Source organism: Nansenia antarctica, assembly GCF_963989245.1.
Source record: "Nansenia antarctica genome assembly, chromosome: 3".
In the NCBI taxonomy this organism is placed as follows: domain Eukaryota; kingdom Metazoa; phylum Chordata; class Actinopteri; order Argentiniformes; family Microstomatidae; genus Nansenia; species Nansenia antarctica.
Window position 1 is genome coordinate 18,251,378 of NC_137688.1, and position 25,899 is coordinate 18,277,276.

A 25,899-nucleotide genomic window follows, 5' to 3' on the forward strand; every position below is an offset into this window, starting at 1 on the left:
CATGGATCGCATGGTGTCAGTGTGCTAGTAGAATATCGCCCATTAAAGAACGTTGTTCGTTATGCCTTCTCATGAGTATATGCCCCTTGCGTATTTCATAGCCACCAGACTATCAAATAATGATTTGGGATCCTAGGTGAACCTGTCACGGTCGTAGCTAAACTTCTGCACTCCGGGGTTGTCGCTGTCCATGGTGCTGAAACGTTACCGACGTTGCCCTTGCAGTGTCAATCTTTTCTGAAAATGTCAAAGTGTGAAGACCATTACGACAGTTTTACGTTCTTATTATTCTGTATGCAACACCTGTTGCACACTTTTGAACACACTGTAGATATTCGCCATTCAATGCTTCCTATGTGTCTCCCAGTTTTGAATATTCACATTAGTTCTTATGTCTTATGTTGTTCGTTTTGATCTACTACAGCACGATTTCTAGGAATATATAATAAGCCGACACAATTCTGCAATGTAACATGGGATCGCATGGTGTCAGTGCGCTAGTAGAATATTGTCCATGATTAAATGACGCTGTTCGTCACGCCTCCTTATGAGTCCGCCCCTTATAGCTGGTGGGTTTTCCGTCGCTGGCAGACTAGCATGCATGTATGGTTTTGGTGAAGAATACCGATCTAAAACCTATATTATGAGATAATGCTCAGTGACTATATCTTGGAAATTTAATAGTCAGTTGTCGCTCATCCAAGAATAGTGGAAGTGGATACCTTCACCTTTAAACATGGAACAAAGAGGATGCGGGGCATTGCGGGAGCGACGGCAGTGGGTCGGCTACATTGTTGCTTTGGCTCTGTTTTGGAGCGGGGCTTCGGCGCAGTTAAAATACTCAATCTCTGAAGAGGTTAAGGAAGGAACTGTCGTGGGGAACATAGCTAAGGATTTGGGATTAGATCTGACCACTTTGAAGCAGAGGGGATTTCGAATCGTTTCTGGCTCGACCGAGCCCCTTTTCCAGGTAAATCAGAACGACGGCGTCTTGTATGTGAACCGAAACATAGACAGAGAGGAGGTGTGTGAACGGAGCAGCGTGTGTTTGATCAACCTGAAAACGGTCCTAGAAAACCCGCTGGAGATCCATTATGTCGCGGTGGAGATACTAGATGTAAACGACCATTCTCCCAGCTTCCCAGAAAAAGAGAAACGGTTGGAGATTTCAGAGTCTGCATTACCAGGGACGCGATTTCAGCTACAAGCTGCACGGGACGCTGATGGTGGCCCGTTCTCCGTTCAGCAGTATAAACTCACTCACAATGAGCATTTCCGTCTGGAAGTTAAAGATCGAGGCGAGGACCGTAAAACCCCAACTCTGGTCTTACAGAAGTCATTCGATAGAGAAGCTGTAGGCGTGCATAGGTTATTGCTCACATCCATTGATGGAGGCAAGCCCCCAAGGTCTGGAGACATGAGCATAACGGTAGATGTATTGGATGTGAACGATAATGCACCTGTCTTCACTCAGGACGTGTACACGGTATTACTGAATGAAAATGCTCCTGTAGGCACAACGGTCGTACAGGTGAACGCTACTGATTTGGATGAAGGATCTAATGGCGAAGTAATCTATTCTTTTGGTAATGACGTGGATGCGGGCATGCGCAAACGTCTTGATTTAAATCCTAATACCGGTGAAATAGTTGTAATAGGACTTATAGATTTCGAAGAAAATAACAAATACGAGATAGATATACAAGCATCTGACAAAGGGACGGCTCCTTTAACAACAGAAAAAAGTGTCATTATTAGAATAGTTGACATTAACGACAATGCACCAGAGATCGAGATGACGTCATTTTCTAATGCAATCCCTGAAGACTCTAGGCCCGGAACCACCGTAGCATTAATCAGTGTTAATGATTTGGACTCCGGTGTCAATGGGAAAGTTATGTGCTCTATAAGTGAGAATGTCCCTTTTAAACTAATGCTGTCTTTACAGGATAACATGTACTCTGTAGTTACCAAGTCACCACTGGATAGGGAGAAACAATCTCAATATGATGTCACAATATTTGCTAAAGACGCAGGAGAACCAGCCTTGTCATCTGTAAAGACTATAAGTGTTGTTGTATCAGATGTGAATGATAACAGACCAGAGTTTTCACTGAGTCCCTATACTTTCTATGTCACTGAAAATAACGAACCAGGCGCCTCTGTATTTTCAGTTAGTGCCTCTGATAGAGACTTAAATGAAAACGCACTTATTTCTTATCATATTATGAGACATGGTGGTGATGACAACAAATTAGCATCATTCCTAAACATTCATCCCGAAAATGGGAACATATTGGCGCTAAAAAGCTTTGACTTTGAAACCCTCAAAACATTTAAATTCCAAGTAATTGCTACAGATTCTGGAACTCCGTCTCTAAGCAGCAACGTCACAGTGAACGTGTTCATTCTGGATCAGAACGACAACGCTCCAGTGATCTTGTATCCAGTCAGCGCTAACGGTTCTGCTGAAGGTGTGGAGGAGATTCCCCGCAATGTGAACGCAGGACATTTGGTGACTAAAGTGAGAGCATATGACGCTGATATAGGATATAACGGCTGGTTATTATTTTCACTCCAGGAAGTTACAGACCACAGTCTCTTTAGTTTGGACCGCTATACAGGACAGATCAGGACACTTCGGTCATTCACAGAGACAGACGAGGCTGAGCATAAACTGGTCATACTGGTAAAAGACAATGGGAACGTTTCACTCTCAGCAACAGCTACTGTGATGATCAACGCTGTGGAGCCCAAAGAGGCGTTTGCAGCTTCTGATGTTAAAAGCTCAGTAAATGTCGAGGAGGAGAACAACGTTACATTTTATTTGATGATTACTTTGGGGTCAGTTTCAGCGCTTTTTCTCATCAGTATCATCGTGTTGATGGTAATGCAGTGCTCCAAAGCCACAGACTATTCCTCCAAGTATTTACAAGATCCGAATTATGACGGGACACTGTGCCACAGCATCCAGTACAGATCCGGAGACAAACGGTACATGTTAGTTGGACCCAGAATGAGTATAGGTTCTACTATAGTCCCGGGCAGCAATGGGAATACTCTAGTGGTCCCCGGAGACAGGAGGAGAGCTTCTGGAGAGGTAAGGAGTTTAACACATTCTTCCAATTACTATAGGCCTATCCCTTTTCCTCACTGCCTACATCAACAGTAATTCTACAGGAAGTTCTATTTTTTTTTATTTTCAGCAAAGTGCTCTTTCCGGACTATTTCATTATTTCCGGACTACAACATTATTGTGTCGTATTTTTGGCTGAATCAAACGAACTGGTGGAGTAGTTACCATGGTATGATGATCTAAGAGACAGCTACCCAACAGTTGTCTCTGTCCACAGCCGTGGGTTCTGAAATCTTGCGGCATTCAACATCTGCCCTATTCAAGGTCTATTTTTCCTGATATAATCTAAACAAGGGCTTCATTATGAGCTGATTCCTTTCTTTCTGTAATTCAGGACACTTGTTGCGCGCTGTTTAACATAACGAGGCCTAGCGTTTGTTAAAGTATGTTTTCTGTGTGCTAGTTTTGCATACCCTGTTTTTTTGTGCAAGATAGCACTCGATGTTACTGTGGTATACTCTAAAAAGAAAAGGAGGCTCTTTTGGAGGTTTTTAAAGTTGAAGGTTAGCAACCTTTTAAGAAGTTGAAATGGGATTTTCAGCAAAACACAATCAATTATAAGCTTTGTGTATACGAGTGAGAAGCTTATCTCTTTTAATTTCAATAAGTTGTTTTCAAATCTGAGCCTGTCAGTGCCTGCTAAAACACAGTACAACTCATTAGAGAAATTGCTAACCATTTATCCCTGGAGTGTGTTTAACGATGTTACAGCTCTTAGGTTGACGATAACAACAAGTGTGGGGGAACTCGAAACTAATTACAATGTAGCCGGAAATCATTCCTATATGCAGAGCGTACGAGTACTCTACCAGTAGGCGATACCTCGTTACAATGTCACGTTAGGTAACACCCATTGATAAATTAGCCTACACAGTGTCACTGCTCAAACGGCAAGTAGCCTAAACTGGCTCAAAATAAATACTGTTTCTATCTTAAGATATCTGGGTCATTTTGCGGGTGCATAAGGTTGGAGAACATACCTCATTTAGGAAATAATAGCTAACCCTAGAGAAACCTTGATCCTGGAATAACTTTTATTGAACCCCTAATATTTTTTTTATATACAGTACAGGCCAAAAGTTTGGACACACCTTCTCATTCAATGCGTTTCCTTTATTTTCATGACTATTTGGTACATTGTAGATTCTCACTGAAGGCATCAAAACTATGAATGAACACATAGGAATTATGTATTTAACAATAAAGTGTGAAATAACTCTAAATATGTCTTATATTTTAGATTCCTCAAAGTAGCCACCCTTTGCTTTTTTGTTGTTAATAAAATATATAATAATAATATTAAATATAATATGTGTTAATAATCATATGTTATTATATATATATATATTCAATATTATTATTATATATTTTATTAACAACAACATATTTTTATTTTATTAACAACAAAAAAGCAAAGGGTGGCTACTTTGAGGAATCTAAAATATAAGACATATTTAGAGTTATTTCACACTTTTTTGTTAAGTACATCATTCCACATGTGTTCATTCATAGTTTTGATGCCTTCAGTGAGAATCTACAATGTAAATAGTCATGAAAATAAAGGAAACAGATTGAATGAGAAGGTGTGTCCAAACTTTTGGCCTGTACTGTAGTCTAACATTTTGTACAATACATAGCCAAGGAAATGCTGCAGTGTGAGTTGGTATCGCATGGTGTCAGTGTGCAAGGAGAATACATCTCATGTCATGAGAGATAACTGTTTTCGTCATACTTATGAGTCCGCCCCTAAGCAGGTTTGGTGTTTCATCGCAGTCGGTGGTGAGCTTGCCTTGGACAGATACATTTGGATTACGTTTTGCTTCATTGCCTATGTAGTATAATGAGCAGTAATGATTTTTTTTGAACATGTAATGGGTAGACAATTGTCTGATATCGAGGCATAGTGGAAGTTGATTTTTACACACCGAAAAAACATGGAACAAAGAGGATGGGAGTCATGGCGGGTGCGAAGACCGTGGGTTCCGGTTATTTTGGTTCTCTTTTGGAGCGGGGTTTCAGCGCAGATAAAATATTCCATCTCTGAGGAGCTTCGTGGAGGAACTGTCGTGGGGAATATAGCTAAGGATTTGGGACTAGATCTGAGCACCTTGAAAGAGAGGAGTTTTAGAATCGTATCTGGCTCTACTGAGCCCCTCTTCCAGGTAAATCAGAACGACGGCATCTTGTATGTAAAAAGAAAAATAGACAGAGAGGAGGTGTGTGAAAGAAGTGGCGTGTGTTTGATCAACCTGAAAACGGTGCTAGAAAACCCGCTGGAGATCCATTATGTCGCGGTGGAAGTGTTAGATGTAAACGACCATTCTCCCAGCTTCCCCGAGAAAGAGAAACGCTTGGAGATTTCAGAGTCCGCCTTACCAGGGGCGCGATTTCAACTCCAAGCTGCGCGCGACCCAGACGGTGACATGTATTCTATTCAACAGTATAAACTTAGTCACAATGACCATTTCCGTTTGGAAGTCAGAGATCGAGGTGAAGATGGTAAAATCCCAATATTACATTTACAGAAGCCGCTAGATAAAGAAACCACGAGGAGTCATAGATTGCTGCTCACAGCCATTGATGGAGGAAAACCTCCGAGGTCTGGGACCATCGACATCATCGTGGATGTTTTAGATGTAAATGATAACATGCCCGTTTTCACCAAGGATACATATTCAGTTATGCTAAATGAAAATTCGCCCATTGGCACAACAGTGGTGCAAGTAAACGCCACCGATTTAGACGATGGTTTAAACGGCGAGGTCATTTACTCTTTCGGTAATAATGTCAATAGCAAGGTACGTAAACTTTTTGATGTAAAGGCCGATACGGGTGAAATTATTGTGAAAGGACTGATAGATTTCGAGATAAAAGACAGCTATGAAATAGACATACAGGCATCTGACAAAGGACAGGTACCTTTGAAAACGGACAAAAGTGTAATTGTTAAGATTGTTGACGTCAACGACAACGCACCTGAGATCGAGGTGACGTCATTTTCTAAAGCAATCCCTGAAGACTCTAGACCCGGAACCACCGTAGCATTAATCAGTGTTAATGATTTGGACTCCGGTGTCAATGGGAAGATTATCTGTTATATAGAAAGTGAGGATGTCCCTTTCACATTAAGTCCATCTTTAGAAGATAACATGTACTCTATAGTTACCAAGTCGCCACTGAATAGAGAAAAACTATCTCAATATGATTTAACAATAGTTGCCAAAGACACTGGACAGCCACCATTGTCATCTGTAAAAACTATGAGCGTTGTTGTATCAGATGTGAATGATAACAGACCAGAGTTTTCACTGAGTCCCTATACTTTCTATGTCACTGAAAATAACAACCCAGGTGCCTCTGTGTTTTCAGTTAGTGCCTCTGATAGAGACTTAAATGAAAACGCAGTAGTTTCATATCACATTCTGAGAGATGGTGGCGACAATAACAAATTAGCATCATTCCTAAACATTCATCCTGACAATGGGAACATATTGGCACTAAAAAGCTTTGACTTTGAAACTCTTAAAACATTTAAGTTCCAAGTTGTTGCTACAGACTCTGGAACTCCGTCTCTAAGCAGCAACGTCACAGTGAACGTGTTCATTCTGGATCAGAACGACAACGCTCCAGTGATCTTGTATCCAGTCAGCGCTAACGGTTCCGCTGAAGGTGTGGAGGAGATTCCCCGCAATGTGAACGCAGGACATTTGGTGACTAAAGTGAGAGCCTATGACGCTGATATAGGATATAACGGCTGGTTATTATTTTCACTCCAGGAAGTTACAGACCACAGTCTCTTTAGTTTGGACCGCTATACAGGACAGATCAGGACACTTCGGTCATTCACAGAGACAGACGAGGCTGAGCATAAACTGGTCATACTGGTAAAAGACAATGGGAACGTTTCACTCTCAGCAACAGCTACTGTGATGATCAACGCTGTGGAGCCCAAAGAGGCTTTTGCAGCGTCAGATGTTAAAAGCTCAGTAAATGTCGAGGAGGAGAACAACGTTACATTTTATTTGATGATTACTTTGGGGTCAGTTTCAGCGCTTTTTCTCATCAGTATAATCGTGTTGATTGTCATGCAGTGCTCCAAAGCCACAGACTATTCCTCCAAGTATTTACAAGATCCGAATTACGACGGGACACTGTGCCACAGCATCCAGTACAGATCCGGAGACAAACGGTACATGTTAGTTGGACCCAGAATGAGTATAGGTTCTACTATAGTCCCGGGCAGCAATGGGAATACTCTAGTGGTCCCCGGAGACAGGAGGAGAGCTTCTGGAGAGGTAAGGAGTATTACTGACTCACTAAGTATCAGTGTCATCATGAATTGTTTACCATATGTGTTATTTTGTAGACAGCTTCATGTCAATCAACTGAGAGCTGGCCATCTTGCAGTGACGTCACCTGCCCTGGGACTCAACAGTCCCAGGGCAGATATTGAGAGAGTTGTTTAGTCTAATAATTTTAATTTATAATAATGTTGCCATTTAGCAGACGCCTTTATCCAAAGTCTGTCATGGTGGGGTGAGCTGTTGTCGGTGTTTGTCCTATGGTAAACTGATCCTGAAGCAGAGTGTTTGCGACATGATGTGGCATGCATGGCTGTTTGTGTTTTGCCAACTGTTGACCCTCTTGAACAGATGAGGTCATCTTTGATCCCCTCAGTGATCAAACAAGTCGTCACGGATCGATTCAGAGACTGGTGATCATGTCCCTTGGCAGGTCTGTGTCCAGGTTAATAACACGTCTGTGTCCAGGTTAATAACAGGTCTGTGTCCAGGTAATTACAGGTCTATGTCCAGGTTAGTAACTGGTCTGTGTCCAGGTTAATAACAGGCCTGTGTCCAGGTTAATAACAGGTCTGTGTCCAGGTTAATAACAGGTCTATGTCCAGGTTAGTAACTGGTCTGTGTCCAGGTTAATAACAGGCCTGTGTCCAGGTTAATAACAGGCCTGTGTCCAGGTTAATAACAGGTCTGTGTCCAGGTTAATAACAGGTCTGTGTCCAGGTTAATAACAGGTCTATGTCCAGGTTAATAACAGGTCTGTGTCCAGGTTAATAACAGGTTTATGTCCAGGTAATAACAGGTCTGTGTCCAGGTTAGTAACAGGTCTGTGTCCAGGTTAGTAACAGGTCTGTGTCCAGGTTAATAACAGGTCTGTGTCCAGGTTAGTAACAGGTCTGTGTCCAGGTTAGTAACAGGTCTGTGTCCAGGTTAATAACATGTCTATGTCCAGGTTAGTAACAAGTATATGTCCAGGTTAATAACAGGCCTAGTGGCAGGTCTATGTCCAGGTTAATAACAGGTCTATGTCCAGGTTAGTAACAGGTCTGTGTCCAGGTTAGTAACAGGTCTATGTCCAGGTTAGTAACAGGTCTATGTCCAGGTTAATAACAGGTCTGTGTCCAGGTTAGTAACAGGTCTGTGTCCAGGTTAATAACAGGTCTGTGTCCAGGTTAGTAATAGGTCTATGTCCAGGTTAGTAACAGGTCTATGTCCAGGTTAATACCAGGTCTGTGTCCAGGTTAGTAACAGGTCTGTGTCCAGGTTAGTAACAGGTCTATGTCCAGGTTAATAACAGGTCTGTATCCAGGTTAGTAACAGGTCTATGTCCAGGTTAGTAACAGGTCTATCTCCAGGTTAGTAACAGGTCTGTGTCCAGGTTAGTAACAGGTCTATCTCCAGGTTAGTAACAGGCCTAGTGGCAGGTCTGTGACCAGGCCTTGTATAGCACCTGCTCCTGGTAGTGCTGCCCTACAATGAAAGGCTTTGTATAATCCTGAACGGTGGGCTCTCTGCAGCTTCAGAGAGGGAGGCTAGTAGGACATTACATTCAAACCTCTATCACCTCTGGCATGAAGTAGGCCAATTTAGTCAGGCAGTGTTCTCATCCTAACAATCCTGTTTGATGTTGTCATGGCGTCGACTGTCTGATGCTTCTTATGTCGTTGGTGAAGCCCAGTGGTTGTCAGGACCAGGCCTTCCCTAATGTATTACAAGTATTTGTTGTTTGTGTTTAGCTTTCTCTGACAAGTGTAGGTTAAAGGACAAACAAGAACATCGGTATACTGTGTGTATGTGTATGTGTATGTGTATGTGTATGTGTATGTGTATGTGTATGTGTCTGTGTCTGTGTCTGTGTCTGTGTCTGTGTGTGTGTATATGAATGTGTGAAGGCCTGTGCTGGTGCACGGTAGAGGCTGGGAGAGAGCTGCCGGAGGCTGATGCGCGGTGACTCACATGGCTGGGCTGGGCGGGGGTTGGGGGGATTGGGTGGGGGGGGCATGTGCTGCTTTGCTTGGAAACCGTTATTCATTATTTACACAGAACACAACCAGGAACGAGTGTTCCTTTTACCTTCTCTCTGCAGTGAGGCTCCAAATATAACAGAAGAAGGTGCCTTCCACTGCCCTTGTTTGCTTTGTGTGTGTGTGTGTTTTTTAAATTTGATTTAATTTATGAATGTATGTCGTGTTTAATCACTTGTATGTGAGTGTATGGTGAAGGGGCTGGTTCTCTAGGCGACGTGTTGCCCATAGCAACCCCACTGGCAGAAGTACCTCTCTGAATTCACTGGTTTTCCCTCCACGGTGACGAGCCTTGTGTGCATGCAGCAGTCTCAGCAACGGGAGAGGGAGGGAGAGGAGGAGAGGGAGAGGGAGGGAGCGGAAGAGGAAGGGGGGAGGGGACGTGTCTTTTCTATGGCTCCTCGTATTTCATCTCCCAGTATTTAATGGAAATGGCTTCATTAGGATTGAAACACACAGATTATGTTTGTAAAATCCTCACTGGGCAACAGATGGTGTCAATATAAGCCCAGAGTAACTCCTAATTGATCATTTTGCATTATGACCATTTTCTATTTTTACAAACTGGGTCACTTCAGATTTGACCCATTGGTTATTGCATAATGTATTAGGACAGAAGCTTGGGTTGCTATGTTAAGTTACTCCTGGGCCTTGCTGTGTAAAAAGCAGCAGTGTTGCTAAGAGGATTGTGGAATAATGCAGAAGGAAAGGGAAAGGTTGGAGATTGGGTAGTGAAGGATACGAGGATGGAAGGAGGGAGAGAGGAACCAGGTTATTAAAAGGAGCGAGAGATGAACCAGTGTATGAAAGAGAAGGATAGGTTGAGATGCAGAATAGAGATATTCTATTCTGAAGAACTAGTGGCAGTATTCCTATTTTGTGTGTGTGTATGTGTGTGTGTGTGTGTGTGTGTGTGTGTGTGTGTGTGCGTGTGTGTATGTGTGCATGTGCGTGTGCTTGTGCTTGTGTTGGTGCATGTCTGTGTGTGTGTATTCCTCTCCGAAGACTTTGAGTGTGTGTCTCTGTCAGCTTGTGTTCTTGTTTTCTTGTATGAAGGAATGAACATTTGTTCAGTGGGTCACATTTGCAAAGTCAACTCATGTTTGTGCATGGATATTAGATGTCCACAACCCTGGCGTGTGTGTGTGTGTGCCTCAAGACCAGAGGGTCATTAGATGGATACCAAACCCTCCCATTTAAGTAAGTAAGTAGCCTTGAGAACCGATGGTTCTCGAGCCTAACGGCCCTTAGGGCAGGAGCCTATCTCCTGTTTCCGTAGTGTGAGGCGGCTTGATGTACAAGTACACTCCCTGGACATGACGCTGGTATGTTGCAGGGTCTTACCCCCAATCTAACCCTTAATGCAGAGTGCCAAGCAGGGGAGGCATCGGGTACCATTTGTATAGTCTTTGGTATGACTCGGCCGGGGATCGAACTCAATCTCAGGGTGGACACTCTAACCTCAAGGCCACTGAGCTGGTAAAAACCCTCCAATTTGCTGCAGTCTATTATCTGATGGAGGGATATCGTCTATAGATGTATTGTTCTAGAGGTTTGGCGTTCCTTTGCTTCAGTCGCTTCCAGTGTGTGCTTGCTTGGTTTGTTTGTGGTGTAATTGTGTTAGTCTGACCAAACGGCTGCGTTCGGCTGCGGTCGTTCACTGTTGTGCTGCGTCGGCTGTTGGTATGAGCGAGTGTGTGTGTGTTCAGTGTCAGGTGGAGGCAGAGTAAAGAGGCAGGCTTGAGTGTCACCCCCCCAAAAAAGCCACCTAAGTTTTTGTAGCAGTATTGTACTTGACGCCAGCAGGCTGAGAGAAAATGGACCCTATTGGACACGCCTGCACACACACTCCCCCCACGCTTGTCCTTTTTCATTACCCGTTTTTCCTTTTTTGTCCCTGTATTAACCATGCTCTCTCTCTCTATCTCACTTTCTCTCTCTCTCTCTCTCTCTCCATTTCTCTTTCTCTCCCTCTCTCTCCCCCCTCTCTCCCTATAGATATATCTCACTCTCTCTCTCTCTTGTGCTCTGGTCGTTTAATTCTGCTCCCCCCCTCTCTCTTGCTTTTGCCCTCCTCCCTCTAGCCTTCTCTACCACCTCCCTTTATTCTCTCTCTTCTCTCGCCCCGTTGCTCTCGTTCTCGGTTCCCGCGGCTCCTTGAATCTCCTCCTCCCCCTCTTGCTTTTTTCTGCGTTTCACACAATGCTCTCTCTCTTCCTCTCTTCCTCCCTGCTCTATTCCTCCTGGTTCAAACCTCTCCCATACCCCCCTCAGCGTTCCCTGCGTCCCACTCTCATCTCTCTCTCATCCCTATCATTGGTGCTGCTCCTTTTCTCCCTCTGTCTTTCTCTCTCACCTCTCTCTCTCTCTTTCTCTTTCACTCTCTCTTTCTCACTTACCTCCCCCATACCTTCTTTCTCTCTCTCTCTCTTTCACCTCTCCCTCACCTTCTCTCTCTCTCTTTCTCCTCTCCACCCTCCCCCATCTCCCTCTCTCTCTCTGTCTCTCTCTCTCTCTCACCTCCCCCTCACCTTCTCTCTCTCTCTCTCTCTCTCTCTCTCCACCCTCCCCCATCTCTCTCTCTCTCTCTCTGCCTGTGGGGCTGTGGCTGGGGATGCAGTGTGTGTGTGCTGTAAGCTGCTGTGTGTCAGTGGGGCACATGCTCTCTGCTGCTCTGGCATTGTTAGGACACGACGTCACTCACATTGAGGTCAGAACTGTGATGATAATCCAATTTACACACACACACACACACACCACACACACACACAGTCAGTCCAATTTACACACACACACACACACACACACACACACACACACACACACACAGTCACACAGAGGAGTGTGCACCCGAATCACCACTCCATCCTGTGTTCACAAACACACACACACACACACAAACACAGACACCTCTCGCCCCTCCCACACACACACGTAAATGCATTTACAATGGTTAGGATAATCCAATTCTCGACAAGCCCTCCGTGCTCCCCATGCCAGGCAGGCTCATCAGCTCCATCCTCTCAGCTGCTCCGTCCCTCTGCGTCTCACCACCAGACCAGAGAGGCCATCACACTAATGACCAGGCCTCCCTCCTCTGACAGGCAGGCGGGCGCAGGGACAGTTACGTAACACCCCCCCATGCCCTGCCATCACACATGCAGAGCACAGGATCATCGTCTCCCCCATGCCTCACCCCCTCGCCCCCCTCCCCGAACCGTCTGGATGAAGGAGGGAAAGTCTGGACGTATCAGATCACCCAGAAGAACTGTGTGTGTGTGTGGGTGTGTGTTTGACTGTGTGTGTATGTGACTGTGTGTGAGTGTGTGTGCCTGTGTGCGTGAGTGTGTGTGTGTGTGTGTGTGTGTGTGTGTGTGTGTGTGTGTGACTGTGTGTGCACGTGTGTGTGTGTGTGGATGTGTTTGACTGTGTGTGCTGTGCGTATGTGTGTGTGTGTGTGTGTGTGACTGTGTGGGTGTGTGTGACTGTGTGTGTGTGTGTGTGTGTGTGACTGTGTGTGTGGGGGTGATTGACTGTGTGTGGGTGTGGGTGTGTGTGACTGTGTGTGTGTGGGTGACTGTGTGTGTGACTGTGTGTGCGTGTGTGTGACTGTGTGTGTGTGTGTGTGTGTGTGTGTGACTGTGACTGTGTGTGACTGTTTGCGCGTGTCTGTGTGTGTGTGTGTGTGTGACTGTGTGTGTGCGTGCGCGTGTGTGTATGACTGTGTGTGTGTGTGTGTGTGTGTGTGTGTGTAGGAACTGGCCCCCATACGAAAAGAACTGCACATTCCTCTCTCCCCTCTTCTCACATATCAGTGCATTCTGCATGGACGCTCTCTCTGCAAGATGCTTAGGTCATCTGTCGTTTTCGCTCGTTTCCCTCTCCTCAGCATCCCTCCATCTGTCAAATACACCCCCCCCCCCTTCTTATTTCTTCCCCCATTCTTTTCTGCCCTGTCATTGTTGCGGTATTTGTTTACCGAGGTCGAACAACTGAAAGTGAAAAGGAATGACAGAAGCAGGGATGTTATATCATTGAGATACAAACATCTTTTTTTTTCTTTCTATTTTTCTTTTTAAACCTCATCTTATCCACCTCATTTTTCTGGTTTTGCTCGAAATGACATGCCCACAGTGAATATAGAATATCTCCACAATCACAAGGGCCTTCATAATGATATTGTTATCAAATGAAAGCTAACACCTGTGGGGTGGCTGTAGAAGTGTCAGAATCAAAATCTATGTTACTGTGTCAGAGCAAATAGAGCTAGAACATTATAAAACATCTCAAATTCAGTCTCCGCCTAAAAAAACAACAGCTTTTACAGTGAATATCACCTTGGAAACCTGATAACCAAGCCCAAATCATCTAGGAATCAGTACTCCAGGGTCTTATTAGTACTTGTGCCAAAGTCGATGCTAGTAATGTGAGCAAATGCAACTTTGTACCTGTTTTAGTACAGGTATGTTTAGGCGGACACCTATATGTTTAGGCCATTTGGAGATATGTTGGCACCATCGTTGACCTTTGACCTTTCTCATGTATCAGATTTGTTTTGTTTTTTTGGGGGGGGGGATTTTTTGGGGTTGGCCGACCAATGGTATGGAAATTCGGCGTTGAGACCGGACATGACACATTCTCCAGTTGGAGAAAACTGGATGTGACTTAGGCCGTGTTTACCGTCTCTGGAAAAAAATGGTGGCATCGTATAGCATGCAAAGTTGTGAAAAAAATGTGATATCGATGAAGAGAATTGATCGAGGTAAACTCTTTATATCACTTCGGATCCCCATCGGGGTCCGTTGGCTCCTATGAGGTAAAGGCTAGACCGTGTTATATATATACTGTATATATGTTGTATCTTCTCTAACGTGAATCCAAAACAGTTATTCCTAGAATCACACCGACTCAGGTGTGTGTGTGTGTGTGTGTGTGTGTGTGTGTGTGTGCGTGTGTATTGTGAGTTTTGCCGGTGCTTCAGTGTGTCTGTCTGGAGTCTGGCCAGAGGAAGAAGAGAACAGAGAGTTCTGGGCAGCGTCAGCACATTGAGTATCCAGGTGATGTGGACGTCCATGAATCAGTGGAGGTCGTTAGTGTTGACGTTAGCAAGCCTGGCCACTGCGGCAGAGTTTAGGTGTTGGCCCATTATGTGTGTGTGTGTGTGTGTGTGTGTGTGTCTTTGGAATAGTTTTGTAATAGTGTGTGTGCGTGTGTGTGTGTGTTAGGAATAGTTTCGTAACAGTGTGTGTGTGTGTGTGTGTATATGTATATGTGTATGTGTATGTGTATGTGTATGTGTATGTGTATGTGTATGTGTATGTGTATGTGTATGTGTGTGTGTGTGTGTGTGTGTGTGTGTTTCACCTACGACAGACCCACAGTGACAGTGTGGCATAGACGACGGGGTAAGCGGTCATTTTGCACACCATCAATCGATCTGGGAGTATTGACTAACAGAGGCAGGTCCTCCCCATGGGGGAAGGGTGGAGATGAAATGTATCACTTTACTGAGCGTCCAACACAGGCTCAACAAGAGAATAAACCCCAAACTGGTGGTTTGTTGTTTATTGCAAATCTACCCTCTCAGTAAGCCTGTGGATCAGTGAAGCAGACAGTCCTGTCCTAGTTTTCACCACACTGACGGAAGAGAATAGGCGACTCATCTCATCCTCAACTCATCTTCTCATTAAAACATTACAATAGGCCCAGGGATCAGATATGGAACATTTCATCCTCGTGTTGGATGGTTAGGCCAGGGCCTGGGTGGGTCCAGTGGGCCCAGAGCGGGTCCTAAGTGGGTCAGGCGTAGTTCTGCTGTGATGGCTGGTGGCAGGTCTGGCCATGGCTGGTTGGGTCCAGGGTCCAGACCGTGATGTCTCTCTACCGCTGGACCCAGAGCTGAGGCCTAATCCTTGTCATTTCTGCTGCTCTTTTGTTCTTCCTCCTCCCTCCCCCCTGTCTTCCTCTCTTTCTCTACTCCCCCGTCTCCATGTCCACTCCCTCTGTTCCTCGTTATCTTTCACCCCCCCCTCTCTCTTTTACTCCTCCTCTCCCTCACTCCCTTCCCATCCTCTTCCTCATTCTCTCACGCTTCCCCTCTCTTCTTTTCTCCCCTCATCAGCATCTCTCTCTTTCTCTCCCTCCATCTATCGACCTCTCTCTCTCGGTCGCATTGGCCGTCTCTCTCCTTTCCTCTGCTCTGTCTCTCTCTTCTCTCTCCATGACTCGGTTGTCATGGCGTCTCAGTGAGTAGAATGCACAGCAGCGTGGAGGACGTGCGTCCCTGCCACGGTAGTTTCAGACCCCCTTGGCTGCAGCTGAATCAGGGTCAGAGACGAGTCCGTTACGCTCGGCTGGTGAACATGAATAATAACCATAATAAATAATAATAACCATGCCACACGTACTGTATGAATGTATGTCGAGAATTCCTCCCATATGCTCAGTATCGAGCGTTGGCTATCGCACTCACTGACTGTGTGTCATTTCAAAAATGTGTCTGCTGTGCACAGAGGGTAAAGTATTTATAAGGTTTTCTGAGTCCGTAGCCTATTTTTAAGCTCACATGGTGGGTGGACTTTGAGCAGGGATGTAGGCCTGTTCCTCTCGTTGGGGGGGGGGGGTGCTGCTGCTCCCAGCCTCAACAGCTGTTGCGGGGGCAGAGGTCCTCACTGCGTACCCTGGAGATGGAGCCGACTAGGGGGTCAGAACGAGGGTTGCGTTCAAGTCACTGAGCCGTGAAGAGCCAAGAGTTACGCAAACAGCAACACGGCAAAGTTGTTGAATGAACGGCCGTTTGCAAGAACGTCTGTTGAAGAGCGGGAACAACAGGCGTCCTTGTCCACGTGATGCTGTCATCTCTCGTTCAAGAATGGGAGAACGGTTGCGGAAGGGTGAAAAATATTAGTGTTGTCTCGAACGTAGCTCTGTCAGGGTGATTTTCCCCACAGAATGTAATCATGCACTGTCCAGTTCCCACTATGGCAGGCTCGGTAAACACATGTCCACACTGGAACGTGGCCACAGTTGCTGTTTACACTTCAATGACAATTCTGTGTCACATTTATATTTTATTCATGATTGGAATAGAGACTCTTTCGTTGGCTGTTTAAGAGAGGGAGAGAGAGGGAGAGAGAGGGAAAGAGAGGGAGAGAGGGAGGTAGAGAGAGAGGGAGAGAGAAAGAGGGAGAGAGAGGGAGAAAGAGGGGGAGAGAGAGTCCCCAGCTGCAGGGTTTCTTCCCCCCTGGGGACATTCCTGGTATTCTCGCTCAGCATTCTGGGTAACTAGGTTGTTGTGAGAGGGCTCAATGTAGAATGTCCCAAGTGGCCAACCTCCTGTATGAACACAGAAACACACACACGGTAGGTGACCCACACACACACGCACGCACACACACACTGTTACAAAACTATTCCTAACACACACACACACACACACACACAGAGTTGTGCTGGTTACATGCATGAGAGCTTGACCTCTGCGATGCTGAAACCCCCCAAACCTCCCACACTTGAAAATGTAGGTAATTGCAATAATTATAAAACATTGTGAATCGTTTTGGGGGGTGTTTTGTCTCTCCTGAATTAGTGGGATAGTTTTTAGGGGGGCAGGTTTTTGACACACCCATGGATAGGAAATGGCCACATCGATACAGAAGTGGTTTGATGTTTCACATCGAGGCTACAGTTTCATTGTGACAGAAAGTGAATGCGTTTTGCTATATTCCTATTGATTTGAACACTAGATGGTCTCTGCCTGTGTGACAGGCTGTGTAGGTGTGTTCAGTCTAAAGCTATTTCCTAGAAGTATCTGCCCACCATTTTCTTTTTTGCCTTTTTATGCCTGGACTCTGAGTGACTCATCTAGCCCACACGTAGTGTGTGTGTGTGTGTGTGTGTGTGTGTGTGTGTTGGGGGGGGGGGGGGGGGGGGGGGGGGTGCGTGTGTGTGTGTGCCATTTATTTTTAGGTAAGCCATCTGACATAGAGGAAAATCTGACATTTGGGTATTTTGGTTAATACCAGTATTATAATAGCTTATGTCAGTGTCATCTCCTGCAATGACCAGACCTGGGGGGTATTCCATCAACGTGGCTCAAGGAAAATCCAGGCTTTTGTGATAAATCCTGCGAGATATAATACAAATTCAGCTTTTAAGTCTCACGAGCCTAGATTTTCCTTTAGCCATGTTGATGCAATACCCCCCTCCCCACTTACTTCAGTCAAAACATTTTTATTCTCCCTTCTAGTGTGTGTGTATGTGTGTGTGTGTGTGTGTGTGTGTGTGTGTGTGTGTGTGTGAGAGAGAGAGTGTGAGCTTAGGTACGGGAGTATATCTCCCTCTGGTTTTGTCAGTCATTGTTATCCAACCTGTCCATCTTCTCTTGTGGGCCCACACACACACACACACACACACACACACACACACACACACACACACACACACACACAAATGAAGCAGTGAGATGATGTGGGTGTCGTGGTTCAGTGGTACACTAGGAGACAGAGTGACTCAGACAGCTCTCCCCCCTCCCAACCTGTCTTTCTCATCCTTCCGTTATTCACATCACCACTCTCATTCCTTTCCTCTTTCTGGTCCTAGTTTTTTTCTCTATCTACCTATACTGATTTTTTTCCTTTAATTTAGCTTTTCTCTCCTGACAGAAATTCTATTTTTCTCTCAATCTCTCTCTCTCTCTCTTTCTCTCGCTTCACCTCCCACACAGTCTGTTTCTCCCTAGTTCCTGCTCTCTCTCTCACACTCCCCCCTCTGTCTCTTTGTGGGAGTGCATTCATATATAAAATGGCTGACGCCTTTCTCTTTCTCCCTGCACTGTGCTAACTCACCCCTCCTCCCTCCTCTCTCCTCTCTATTCTATTCTCTCTCCTTTTAAAAAAAAATCTAACCTCACCTTTCTGCTCTCCTGTTCATTTGTTCTCCTTTCCTTTTCCCTCCTGTTTTTCCTGACCTATCCTTTTCTCCTCTCTATGTTCTCTTCTTCCTTTTCTTCTCCTCTCCTCTGTGCTGCACAGTCTCTGTGTGTCCCACATCTGACAGTCCTCCTCTCCTCTATTTTCTCTTTTTCTCTGTGGAGACCAGACCGCTGTTTGCAGTCACTGCTGACTATTTCAATGCGTCAGTCCCACCCTCACCTGTGTGTGTGTGTGTGTGTGTGTGTGTGCGTCTGTGTGACAGGGAGAGAGAAGGAGGAGGATGCTGCCCTTCCACAGTCTGCCTCTACAGCCTCAGGCAAAAATATTGTTTGTGTGTGTGTGTGTGTGTGTGTGTGTGTGCGTGTGTGTGTGTGCGTGTGTGTGTGCATGTGTGTGTGCTCGTGCGGTTCGGCGTCGTCACAGCGGGGTGGTTTTAGTGACTGTGATTGAAACAGCACGGTGGGTTCCGGGGGTGGAGGGCACTGTGGCCTGGGAGCGGTGTGGCCTGGGAGCGGTGTGTTCTGGGAGCGGTGTGTCCTGGGAGCGGTGTGTCCTGGGAGCGGTGTGTCCTGGGAGCGGTGTGTTCTGGGAGCGGTGTGTCCTGGGAGCGGTGTGTTCTGGCTGTGTGTCCTGGGAGCGGTGTGTTCTGGGAGCGGTGTGTTCTGGGAGCGGTGTGTTCTGGGAGCGGTGTGTCCTGGGAGCGGTGTGTTCTGGGAGCGGTGTGTCCTGGGAGCGGTGTGTCCTGGGAGCGGTGTGTCCTGGGAGCGGTGTGTCCTGGGAGCGGTGTGTTCTGGGAGCGGTGTGTTCTGGGAGCGGTGTGTCCTGGGAGCGGTGTGTTCTGGGAGCGGTGTGTTCTGGGAGCGGTGTGTCCTGGGAGCGGTGTGTCCTGGGAGCGGTGTGTTCTGGGAGCGGTGTGTCCTGGGAGCGGTGTGTTCTGGCTGTGTGTTCTGGGAGCGGTGTGTCCTGGGAGCGGTGTGTCCTGGGAGCGGTGTGTCCTGGGAGCGGTGTGTTCTGGGAGCGGTGTGTCCTGGGAGCGGTGTGTCCTGGGAGCAGTGTGTTCTGGGAGCAGTGTGTTCAGCGTAGACAGCGTGGTCCTGGACAGTATGAGCCTTATTTGTGTGTTTTCTTTTTGCAGACGTGGCTGTTCAAGTATTGAGTGTGTGTGTGTGGCCGCGGGGCGTGGCTGGGACGACTGCTCTGCGTGTGCGTGAGCGTGAGGCCAATCGGCACATGACTACAGACCATTTGATGAGGAATCCGAGATATGTATCTGTAGTGTGTCATACTCACGGATGACATGATGCTGGACAGACAGTCTAGAGAACCATGAATCATACTAGACAGCCTACTGCTCTATATCCATACTAGACAGTCTGCTGCTCTATATCTATATAGGGTGTACTCTGATAAAGTAGTATTGTGGATGCATGATCTAGTCGTGAAGCTAGGTCATATAGCCACAATTCATCATTCTGGATAATGAGACACACGGTTGACTCTAATGAGTGTTGCACACCAAGGCCAACTGTAAACAAACACACAAACAAACCAACAAAACATACAAAGAGAAGCCCCTGCCGAAATAACATGCAAGGTTGTTCAGTTTCTCCGTCCGGGGTCTAGATGATGAGAACAGACAGTTAATCCCTTGTTTACTTCGCTCCCTCCAATCCCTCCCTTTCTCCTTGCTGTGTCCTCCACCATCGTTCCAGAGTAGACACTGCCCCCCCCCCCAAGTGTCTGTACTGTGACCTTGTCAAGGCTCTCTACAAACATACAACATTCCCTTCAGGTACCGTGGTTTAAATCCCGCTCCGTAAAACAACTGCCTTCCCGCCAAGCGGATCGGTATTCCCAGTTTCCCAGGATTAGGGTGTCCGTTTACTGTGGCGTGTGTGAGTGATAAATCCACTTTGGTGCTTCTCTAATGCGATTAGAGGAAATCATCTTAATGGTGCAGTGAAGAGGAGGTTTATAGAAGCAGCATGAAGAACAAACTGGGACACCACTCCATCTTATCCTCTATCCTCCAACGCTGCGGCCTCCTCTTCTTCCCCTCCTCCTCCTCCTCTTCCTTATTGTGTGGCTTGCTGTCAACATGTTTGCTATGCCTCTCTTTCTCCGCTTTAGCTTAGTCTGTCACTTTTTTCAGTGTTTGATCTGTCTTGTGCCTTTCTCCTTTAAAAATGGTCAAATGTGAAATATCCCACTTTTTCTTCATAGAGGTATTATATTTAATATTAATACATTTTCTCTGATAGTGTTGTTGAATGAGGAGATGTGACTCTCATCAGAAGGCAGTGGTAACTATTAAAAACAGTTTAAGCTGTTCTAAGAGGCCAAGGTACTAGTGACGCACACACACACACACACACACACACACTCAACACAGGTTCATCTTAAGTGGGAAACGTGTCCATGTTTCATGGCCCTCATTCGATGATAAAACGCTGTTGATGATGCATGTGTCAGGATGATGTCCGTGGATGTGATTAAGTTTTGATGCTCAAAGTGGAAGATGATGTTTTCAGTTCTCTGAGAAGTGAGGAGAGAGAGTAGCCACTGAAAGAGAGTTCTAGTGCTTTGGGAATGATGGGTTATTATTTTATAAACACTTTTTTTTCCAGAAAGTGGAGCAGCCTTTAGAAACCCTTTAAAACCGCTTCCTCTCTCTCTCTCTCTCTCTCTCTCTCTCTCTCTCTCTCTCTCTCTCTCTCTCTCTCTCTCTCTCTCTCTCTCTCTCTCTCTCTCTCTCTCGCTCTCTCTCGCTCTCTCTCGCTCTCTCTCTCTCTCTCTCTGCAGACCAGAGCTCTCCTACATTATTCAGACTGTTATCTCAGTAAGTGGGTCGGGGCTTCATGCACCAAGGCTGGACCAAGGCTCCACACGCAGCAGTCGTCACTGAATGTGACCAAGACAACCGTGTTATGCAATGCATTTAGGCCCTACCAGTATCTCGGGCACAATGAAAAATGTAGATCGATTGTGTGTGTGGGTGTGTGACACTGGTGTGCTGAGTGTGTGTGTGTGTGTGTGTGTGTTGAGAATGGAATACTGGCTTTATTGAATGAGAGAGGCACTGGGGAACACTGTATCAGATTGATAGACATGAGGATTAGCTGGGTGTCTGTAGCGAGTCATTGTGTTGATGTGTATCTGGCTGGGAGTGTGTGAATATTATTAGACACACACAGCTGTGCGCTTCGCTCCTCTATCTCTCCTTTGTTACAGCGGAGAGAGTTTGCTCTTTCATTTCCTCAGGAGAGAGAGAGAGAGAGAGGCATGGAAGACACCGAGACACATTTTAATACCTGTTCCACTCAGTGTGTCTCTATCTGTGTCGGAGTCTGTGATAGAGTGTGTGTGTGTGTGTGTGCGTGTGTGTGTGTGTGTGTGTGTTAGCTCTCTTCCTCTCATCAGTAGCATAGAGCCTGAGTCTAAGGAGAACAAAGGAGCTGAAGGAGAGAATCGCCCCCTGCTGGTTAAAAGGCTGAACTAACCCAATCACTGTGTGACCTGTGTGTGTGTGTGTGTGTGTGTGTGTGTGTGTGTGTGTGTATGTGTGTGGATAATGATTACTTGATATTATGTGCACAGTGTCTATTGATGGGTATTGCTGTTTCAGTGTGTGTATTGATTTGGAGGCAGTGGCTACTGTCCCATATTCTGTTGACTCAAATACAACCAGTATTTATTCTCCTCCCTCCAACACACACCTGCTTGATTTGACTGGGATTGTCCAACCAGGTTATCCAACCCAGGAAATGTATTTATTTGTAATCCTAGAAAAAAGGAAAGCGGTCTACCCACAGTGATCAGTATCAGAGTAATCCCCACTACTACCTAGTTAACTATAACACTACTTTACATTGTTACCAGGCTCACAAAACAAGCTGTGTTAGTTGACTACTGTAGCAAATGTGTCATTTTCAACATGTTGACATTTATTTTTAAAAATCAGAATAAAAGAACATTTGATTGGCTGCCATTTGATTGCTTCCCAGTTCAACCAGCTGCCGTCACATTTACTGTATGTATGTGTGTGTGTGTGTGTGTGTGTGTGTGTGTGTGTGTGTGTGTGTGTGTGTGTGTGTGGGTATGTACAGTATGTATGTATGTGTGTGTATGTATGCCTGAGTGATTGTGTCCAGTATGTGTAAATGAAGTGGTGTGTAGTGTCAGTGACACAGTGTGTGCATGTCCGTGTGCGTGCGTGCGTGTGTGTGTGTGTGCGTGTGCGTGCGTGCGTGCTTGTGTGCGCGTGCGTGTGCATGCATGAACATAATAAATGCCCAGTCTGTCCTTGTGGGTCCCCCTTGTCCTTTGTACGTGATAGGAGTACTCATTAGTAGAAGCTGAGAGGGGCAGGGGGGAGGAGGAAGAGGAGGAGGAGGAGGAGGTGGAGGAGAAGCAGGAGGAGGAGACGCAGGAGGAGGAGGACAGCATATGAGTCACTGTTGGGGGGGGTGAGGTAGTGAATCAATTATGATGGGGAGCTCTTAGAGGGTTCCCAGGGGGAGTGTCAATCTGTCCGACATCGCCAGTGTTGCCACACACACTGTGAAAGAGCCAATCGATGAGCTCCTTACAGTGATGTTCTATTGGACCAACCTATCAGGGTGCTTGTTGCTGCCTTTTGTTGTGTGTGACTGACGATCCGTTCAAACAGCAAACTGGAATCTCAGTCGTGATATAATGCTTCCCTTCCTGTCACACAGGTTTATGGCCTTGTCTGCTGTTGCCGTAGCAATCCATTTACTGGATTAAATGGAAGGGAATGTTTTTTTATGGAATGAGTCCTACACAATATCCTCTTTGAGTTGTATTAGAAACACGCACACTCTCACACACGCGTGTGCACACACACGCACACGCACACACACACACACATACACTCTCTCTGTCCGAATTCGGTACATATCTAGTCCCAGCACTTAGCTTTTTCCCTTTGTGCCAGAAGGTTCTCTTGCCTTGTTTGTGTGTCAGACTCTCTTCAAGATTCCTCCCCTGCAGCTAAACAGCTAACCCAGACACTGGCGTGCTGCTGACTACCCATCAGCCCCGGCTCTGCAGCTACAACAACAACACGCTGCTCTTTGTTGACTTTAACCACGATAGCACGCCTGGTCTTTCTGAAAGGTCACATTCGCATTCTTATATTGTGTCCGATGATGGTGATAGCTAGAATACGACTCTCCTGTGTCCCTCCGTCGGTCTGTCTATGTCTCTAGCTGCACACACACACACATTTGAATACTTTATTTGGTTCCACAAATTATATTATACAAACAGGGAATCAAATATTTCGGGGCTAAGCAGCACTGAACACTTAAGGGTACACATAACACCTCCTTCTCCACACGGCCAAGCTGCCAATAATAGCTGAGACAGAGCAAAATTTGGCAACCTGTTTGGCCTTTCTTTTAGACATTGCAGCAATTCTCAGACCCCTCATGGTGCATTTATATACATGGCCCAGACTTCCAAATACAAGTATGCTGAATTTGCACTTGTACCCAAAGCTGGTTATCGTACCAAGCAGTGGTTGGTATTTGATATACTTGTCCTGGAAAGTCTGGTCCATGTACAGGTCAAAGGGGCAGCCTACTTCTACAATCAGCACCTCCTTGTGGCTGGTGTCAACAAAGACAACATCAGGTGTATTTGGGATGTTGGAAAAAGCATCATTGGCAAAACCAAACCACTCTGGTAACACTCTGGCATGCTTGTACATAGCTGCGCTAGATGGTAAGATGTTTTGTACTGTATCAGACACAATGTCCACAATATGGTCATGACGAGCTATGTACAGGTGTTTGTATGCATTACATCCATTTGTTATGTGTGCAATGGACTCTAGGTGTTGTGAATCCTGATGGTTTAAACAGAATGGACTGTGAGTGTGGGGATACCAGGTGGACAGATTGTACTTGGTCGGTAATACCTGCAGTCTTGCTTTGATGGTGAATTTCAGAACATCCTCACCAACAGCGACGTTCTTATACACTGAGTGTGAGACTGACTGGTCAGCGAACTGCAAACAGGCTAGCTTTCCCTGTAGTCTGAGTCCACACCAGTGCTACACACACACACACACACACACACACACGCACACACATCAACATTGGTTTCAGCCGTGACACGATACTGGTTGTCCAACCGGTTGTGCTGCTGTTACAGTGGAGTAGCTGATTGGATTTGGAGGCATCGTGCCAGATTTTCCATGTGAGTGAGTGATATGTTTCAGTAGCTACTGTATAGTATAGCTGCAGTATATATCTTCAGGGTGTGTGTGTGTGTGTGTGCGTGTGTGCGCGTGCGTGTGTGTGTGGGAGAGCGTGCTCCATATTGCTGTGTCCTGGTTTCCATCTTGTTTTCCTGTTCCTGTGCCCCTGTCCTATTTCCTTCAGGACCGAGGGAGGCGAGGGGTGGCGAGCACATTTGAGAATAAATGATTAAATGCCAGTTGGATTAAATATTGGGAGAGATTCATTCATTTCTAGATTGTGTGCGTGTGCGTGTGCATGTGTGAGTGTGCGTACACGTGCATATTATGGAAATTATCTTTGGTTATGAAAAATATATTACATTATTATGCAATTTTGCTCATTTGTTCTTATTTGATATTTTCTCATACAGAGAGTGTATCTCATTACACAATTCTCACTGTTGACATTTCTCTCTCTCTCTCTCTATCTGTCCCTCTCACTCACCCCCACCCCCCTCTTTCTTCCGATCGCACTGCTCTCCCTCCTTCTGCTCTCATTCTCTCATCCCCCCTTCCCCCCCTTTTCTTTTTTTCTCTCTCCTCTCTCTGCCCCTCCCTCCCTTCCTCCCCCCCCTCCCTCTCTATCATGGTATCTGTGTCAAGGGTGTGATATCTGCAGTGAGGTGGGGTTCTATTGATCCTGTTGATTATCCTCCTGCCAAGACAGTCCTGTGTGGTTTATGGTCAAAAGACGCAGCTCCTCATCTCTGACCAGGGTAACCAGGGGCACCAGTGAACCAGGCTGGGGTCTCTCTGTCACTCTATTCCACAGACTATAGAAGAGGCATGGAGCTGTGGAACACATTGCTCCACAAACAAATCCATTATCTTTGTCCATCATGTAGGCATGGTATACTTGGTATCTTTAGTGAAGAATGAATGCCTGCACACTATATAGTAGGCCTATATGCTGCTGCCACACCTGAATTGCTCTATGCTGCAATACACAGATAGCATGCTGTGTGGCTGTGTCAGTGTCCGTCCTCATGAAGGGGATATGTGGTGTGTTACTGTATGAAGGGGAGGGTCTCTGGAGCCCAGGCTCAGAGAGAGTGAAGGGGGGCTGGGCTGGCTGAGTGAGAATGTCAGGCCCTCTGTGGGGGTGTTGGGGGTCGGGAGGGAGCTGGAAAGAGGAGCTTCTGCTGCTGCTAAAGTGGATCTGTCACAGCGAATATGCTGCTGTGGAGCTACATTACGAATACATGAGCGAGCTGGCCAGCTGCAGCCGTGTGTGTGTGTG

The 25,899-nt window shown here is 46.1% G+C and overlaps 2 protein-coding genes across 2 annotated transcripts in view; both read left to right on the top strand.

Annotated features, from left to right (window-relative positions):
* LOC308152210 (protocadherin alpha-8-like) overlaps positions 1-25,899 on the top strand; it is a gene marked incomplete at both ends in the record, with an annotated part of 162,064 nt that overhangs the window by 45,152 nt on the left and 91,013 nt on the right. The gene's annotated exons all lie outside the window — the stretch shown is intronic.
* On the top strand, positions 737-19,474 carry LOC308153109 (protocadherin beta-15-like; the record flags this gene model as incomplete). The annotated part of the gene is made up of 3 exons (XM_080526204.1): positions 737-970; positions 5,299-7,456; positions 18,870-19,474. The coding sequence occupies 3 exons, from the start codon at positions 737-739 to the stop codon at positions 19,472-19,474; spliced, it is 2,997 nt and encodes a 998-aa protein (XP_080382330.1).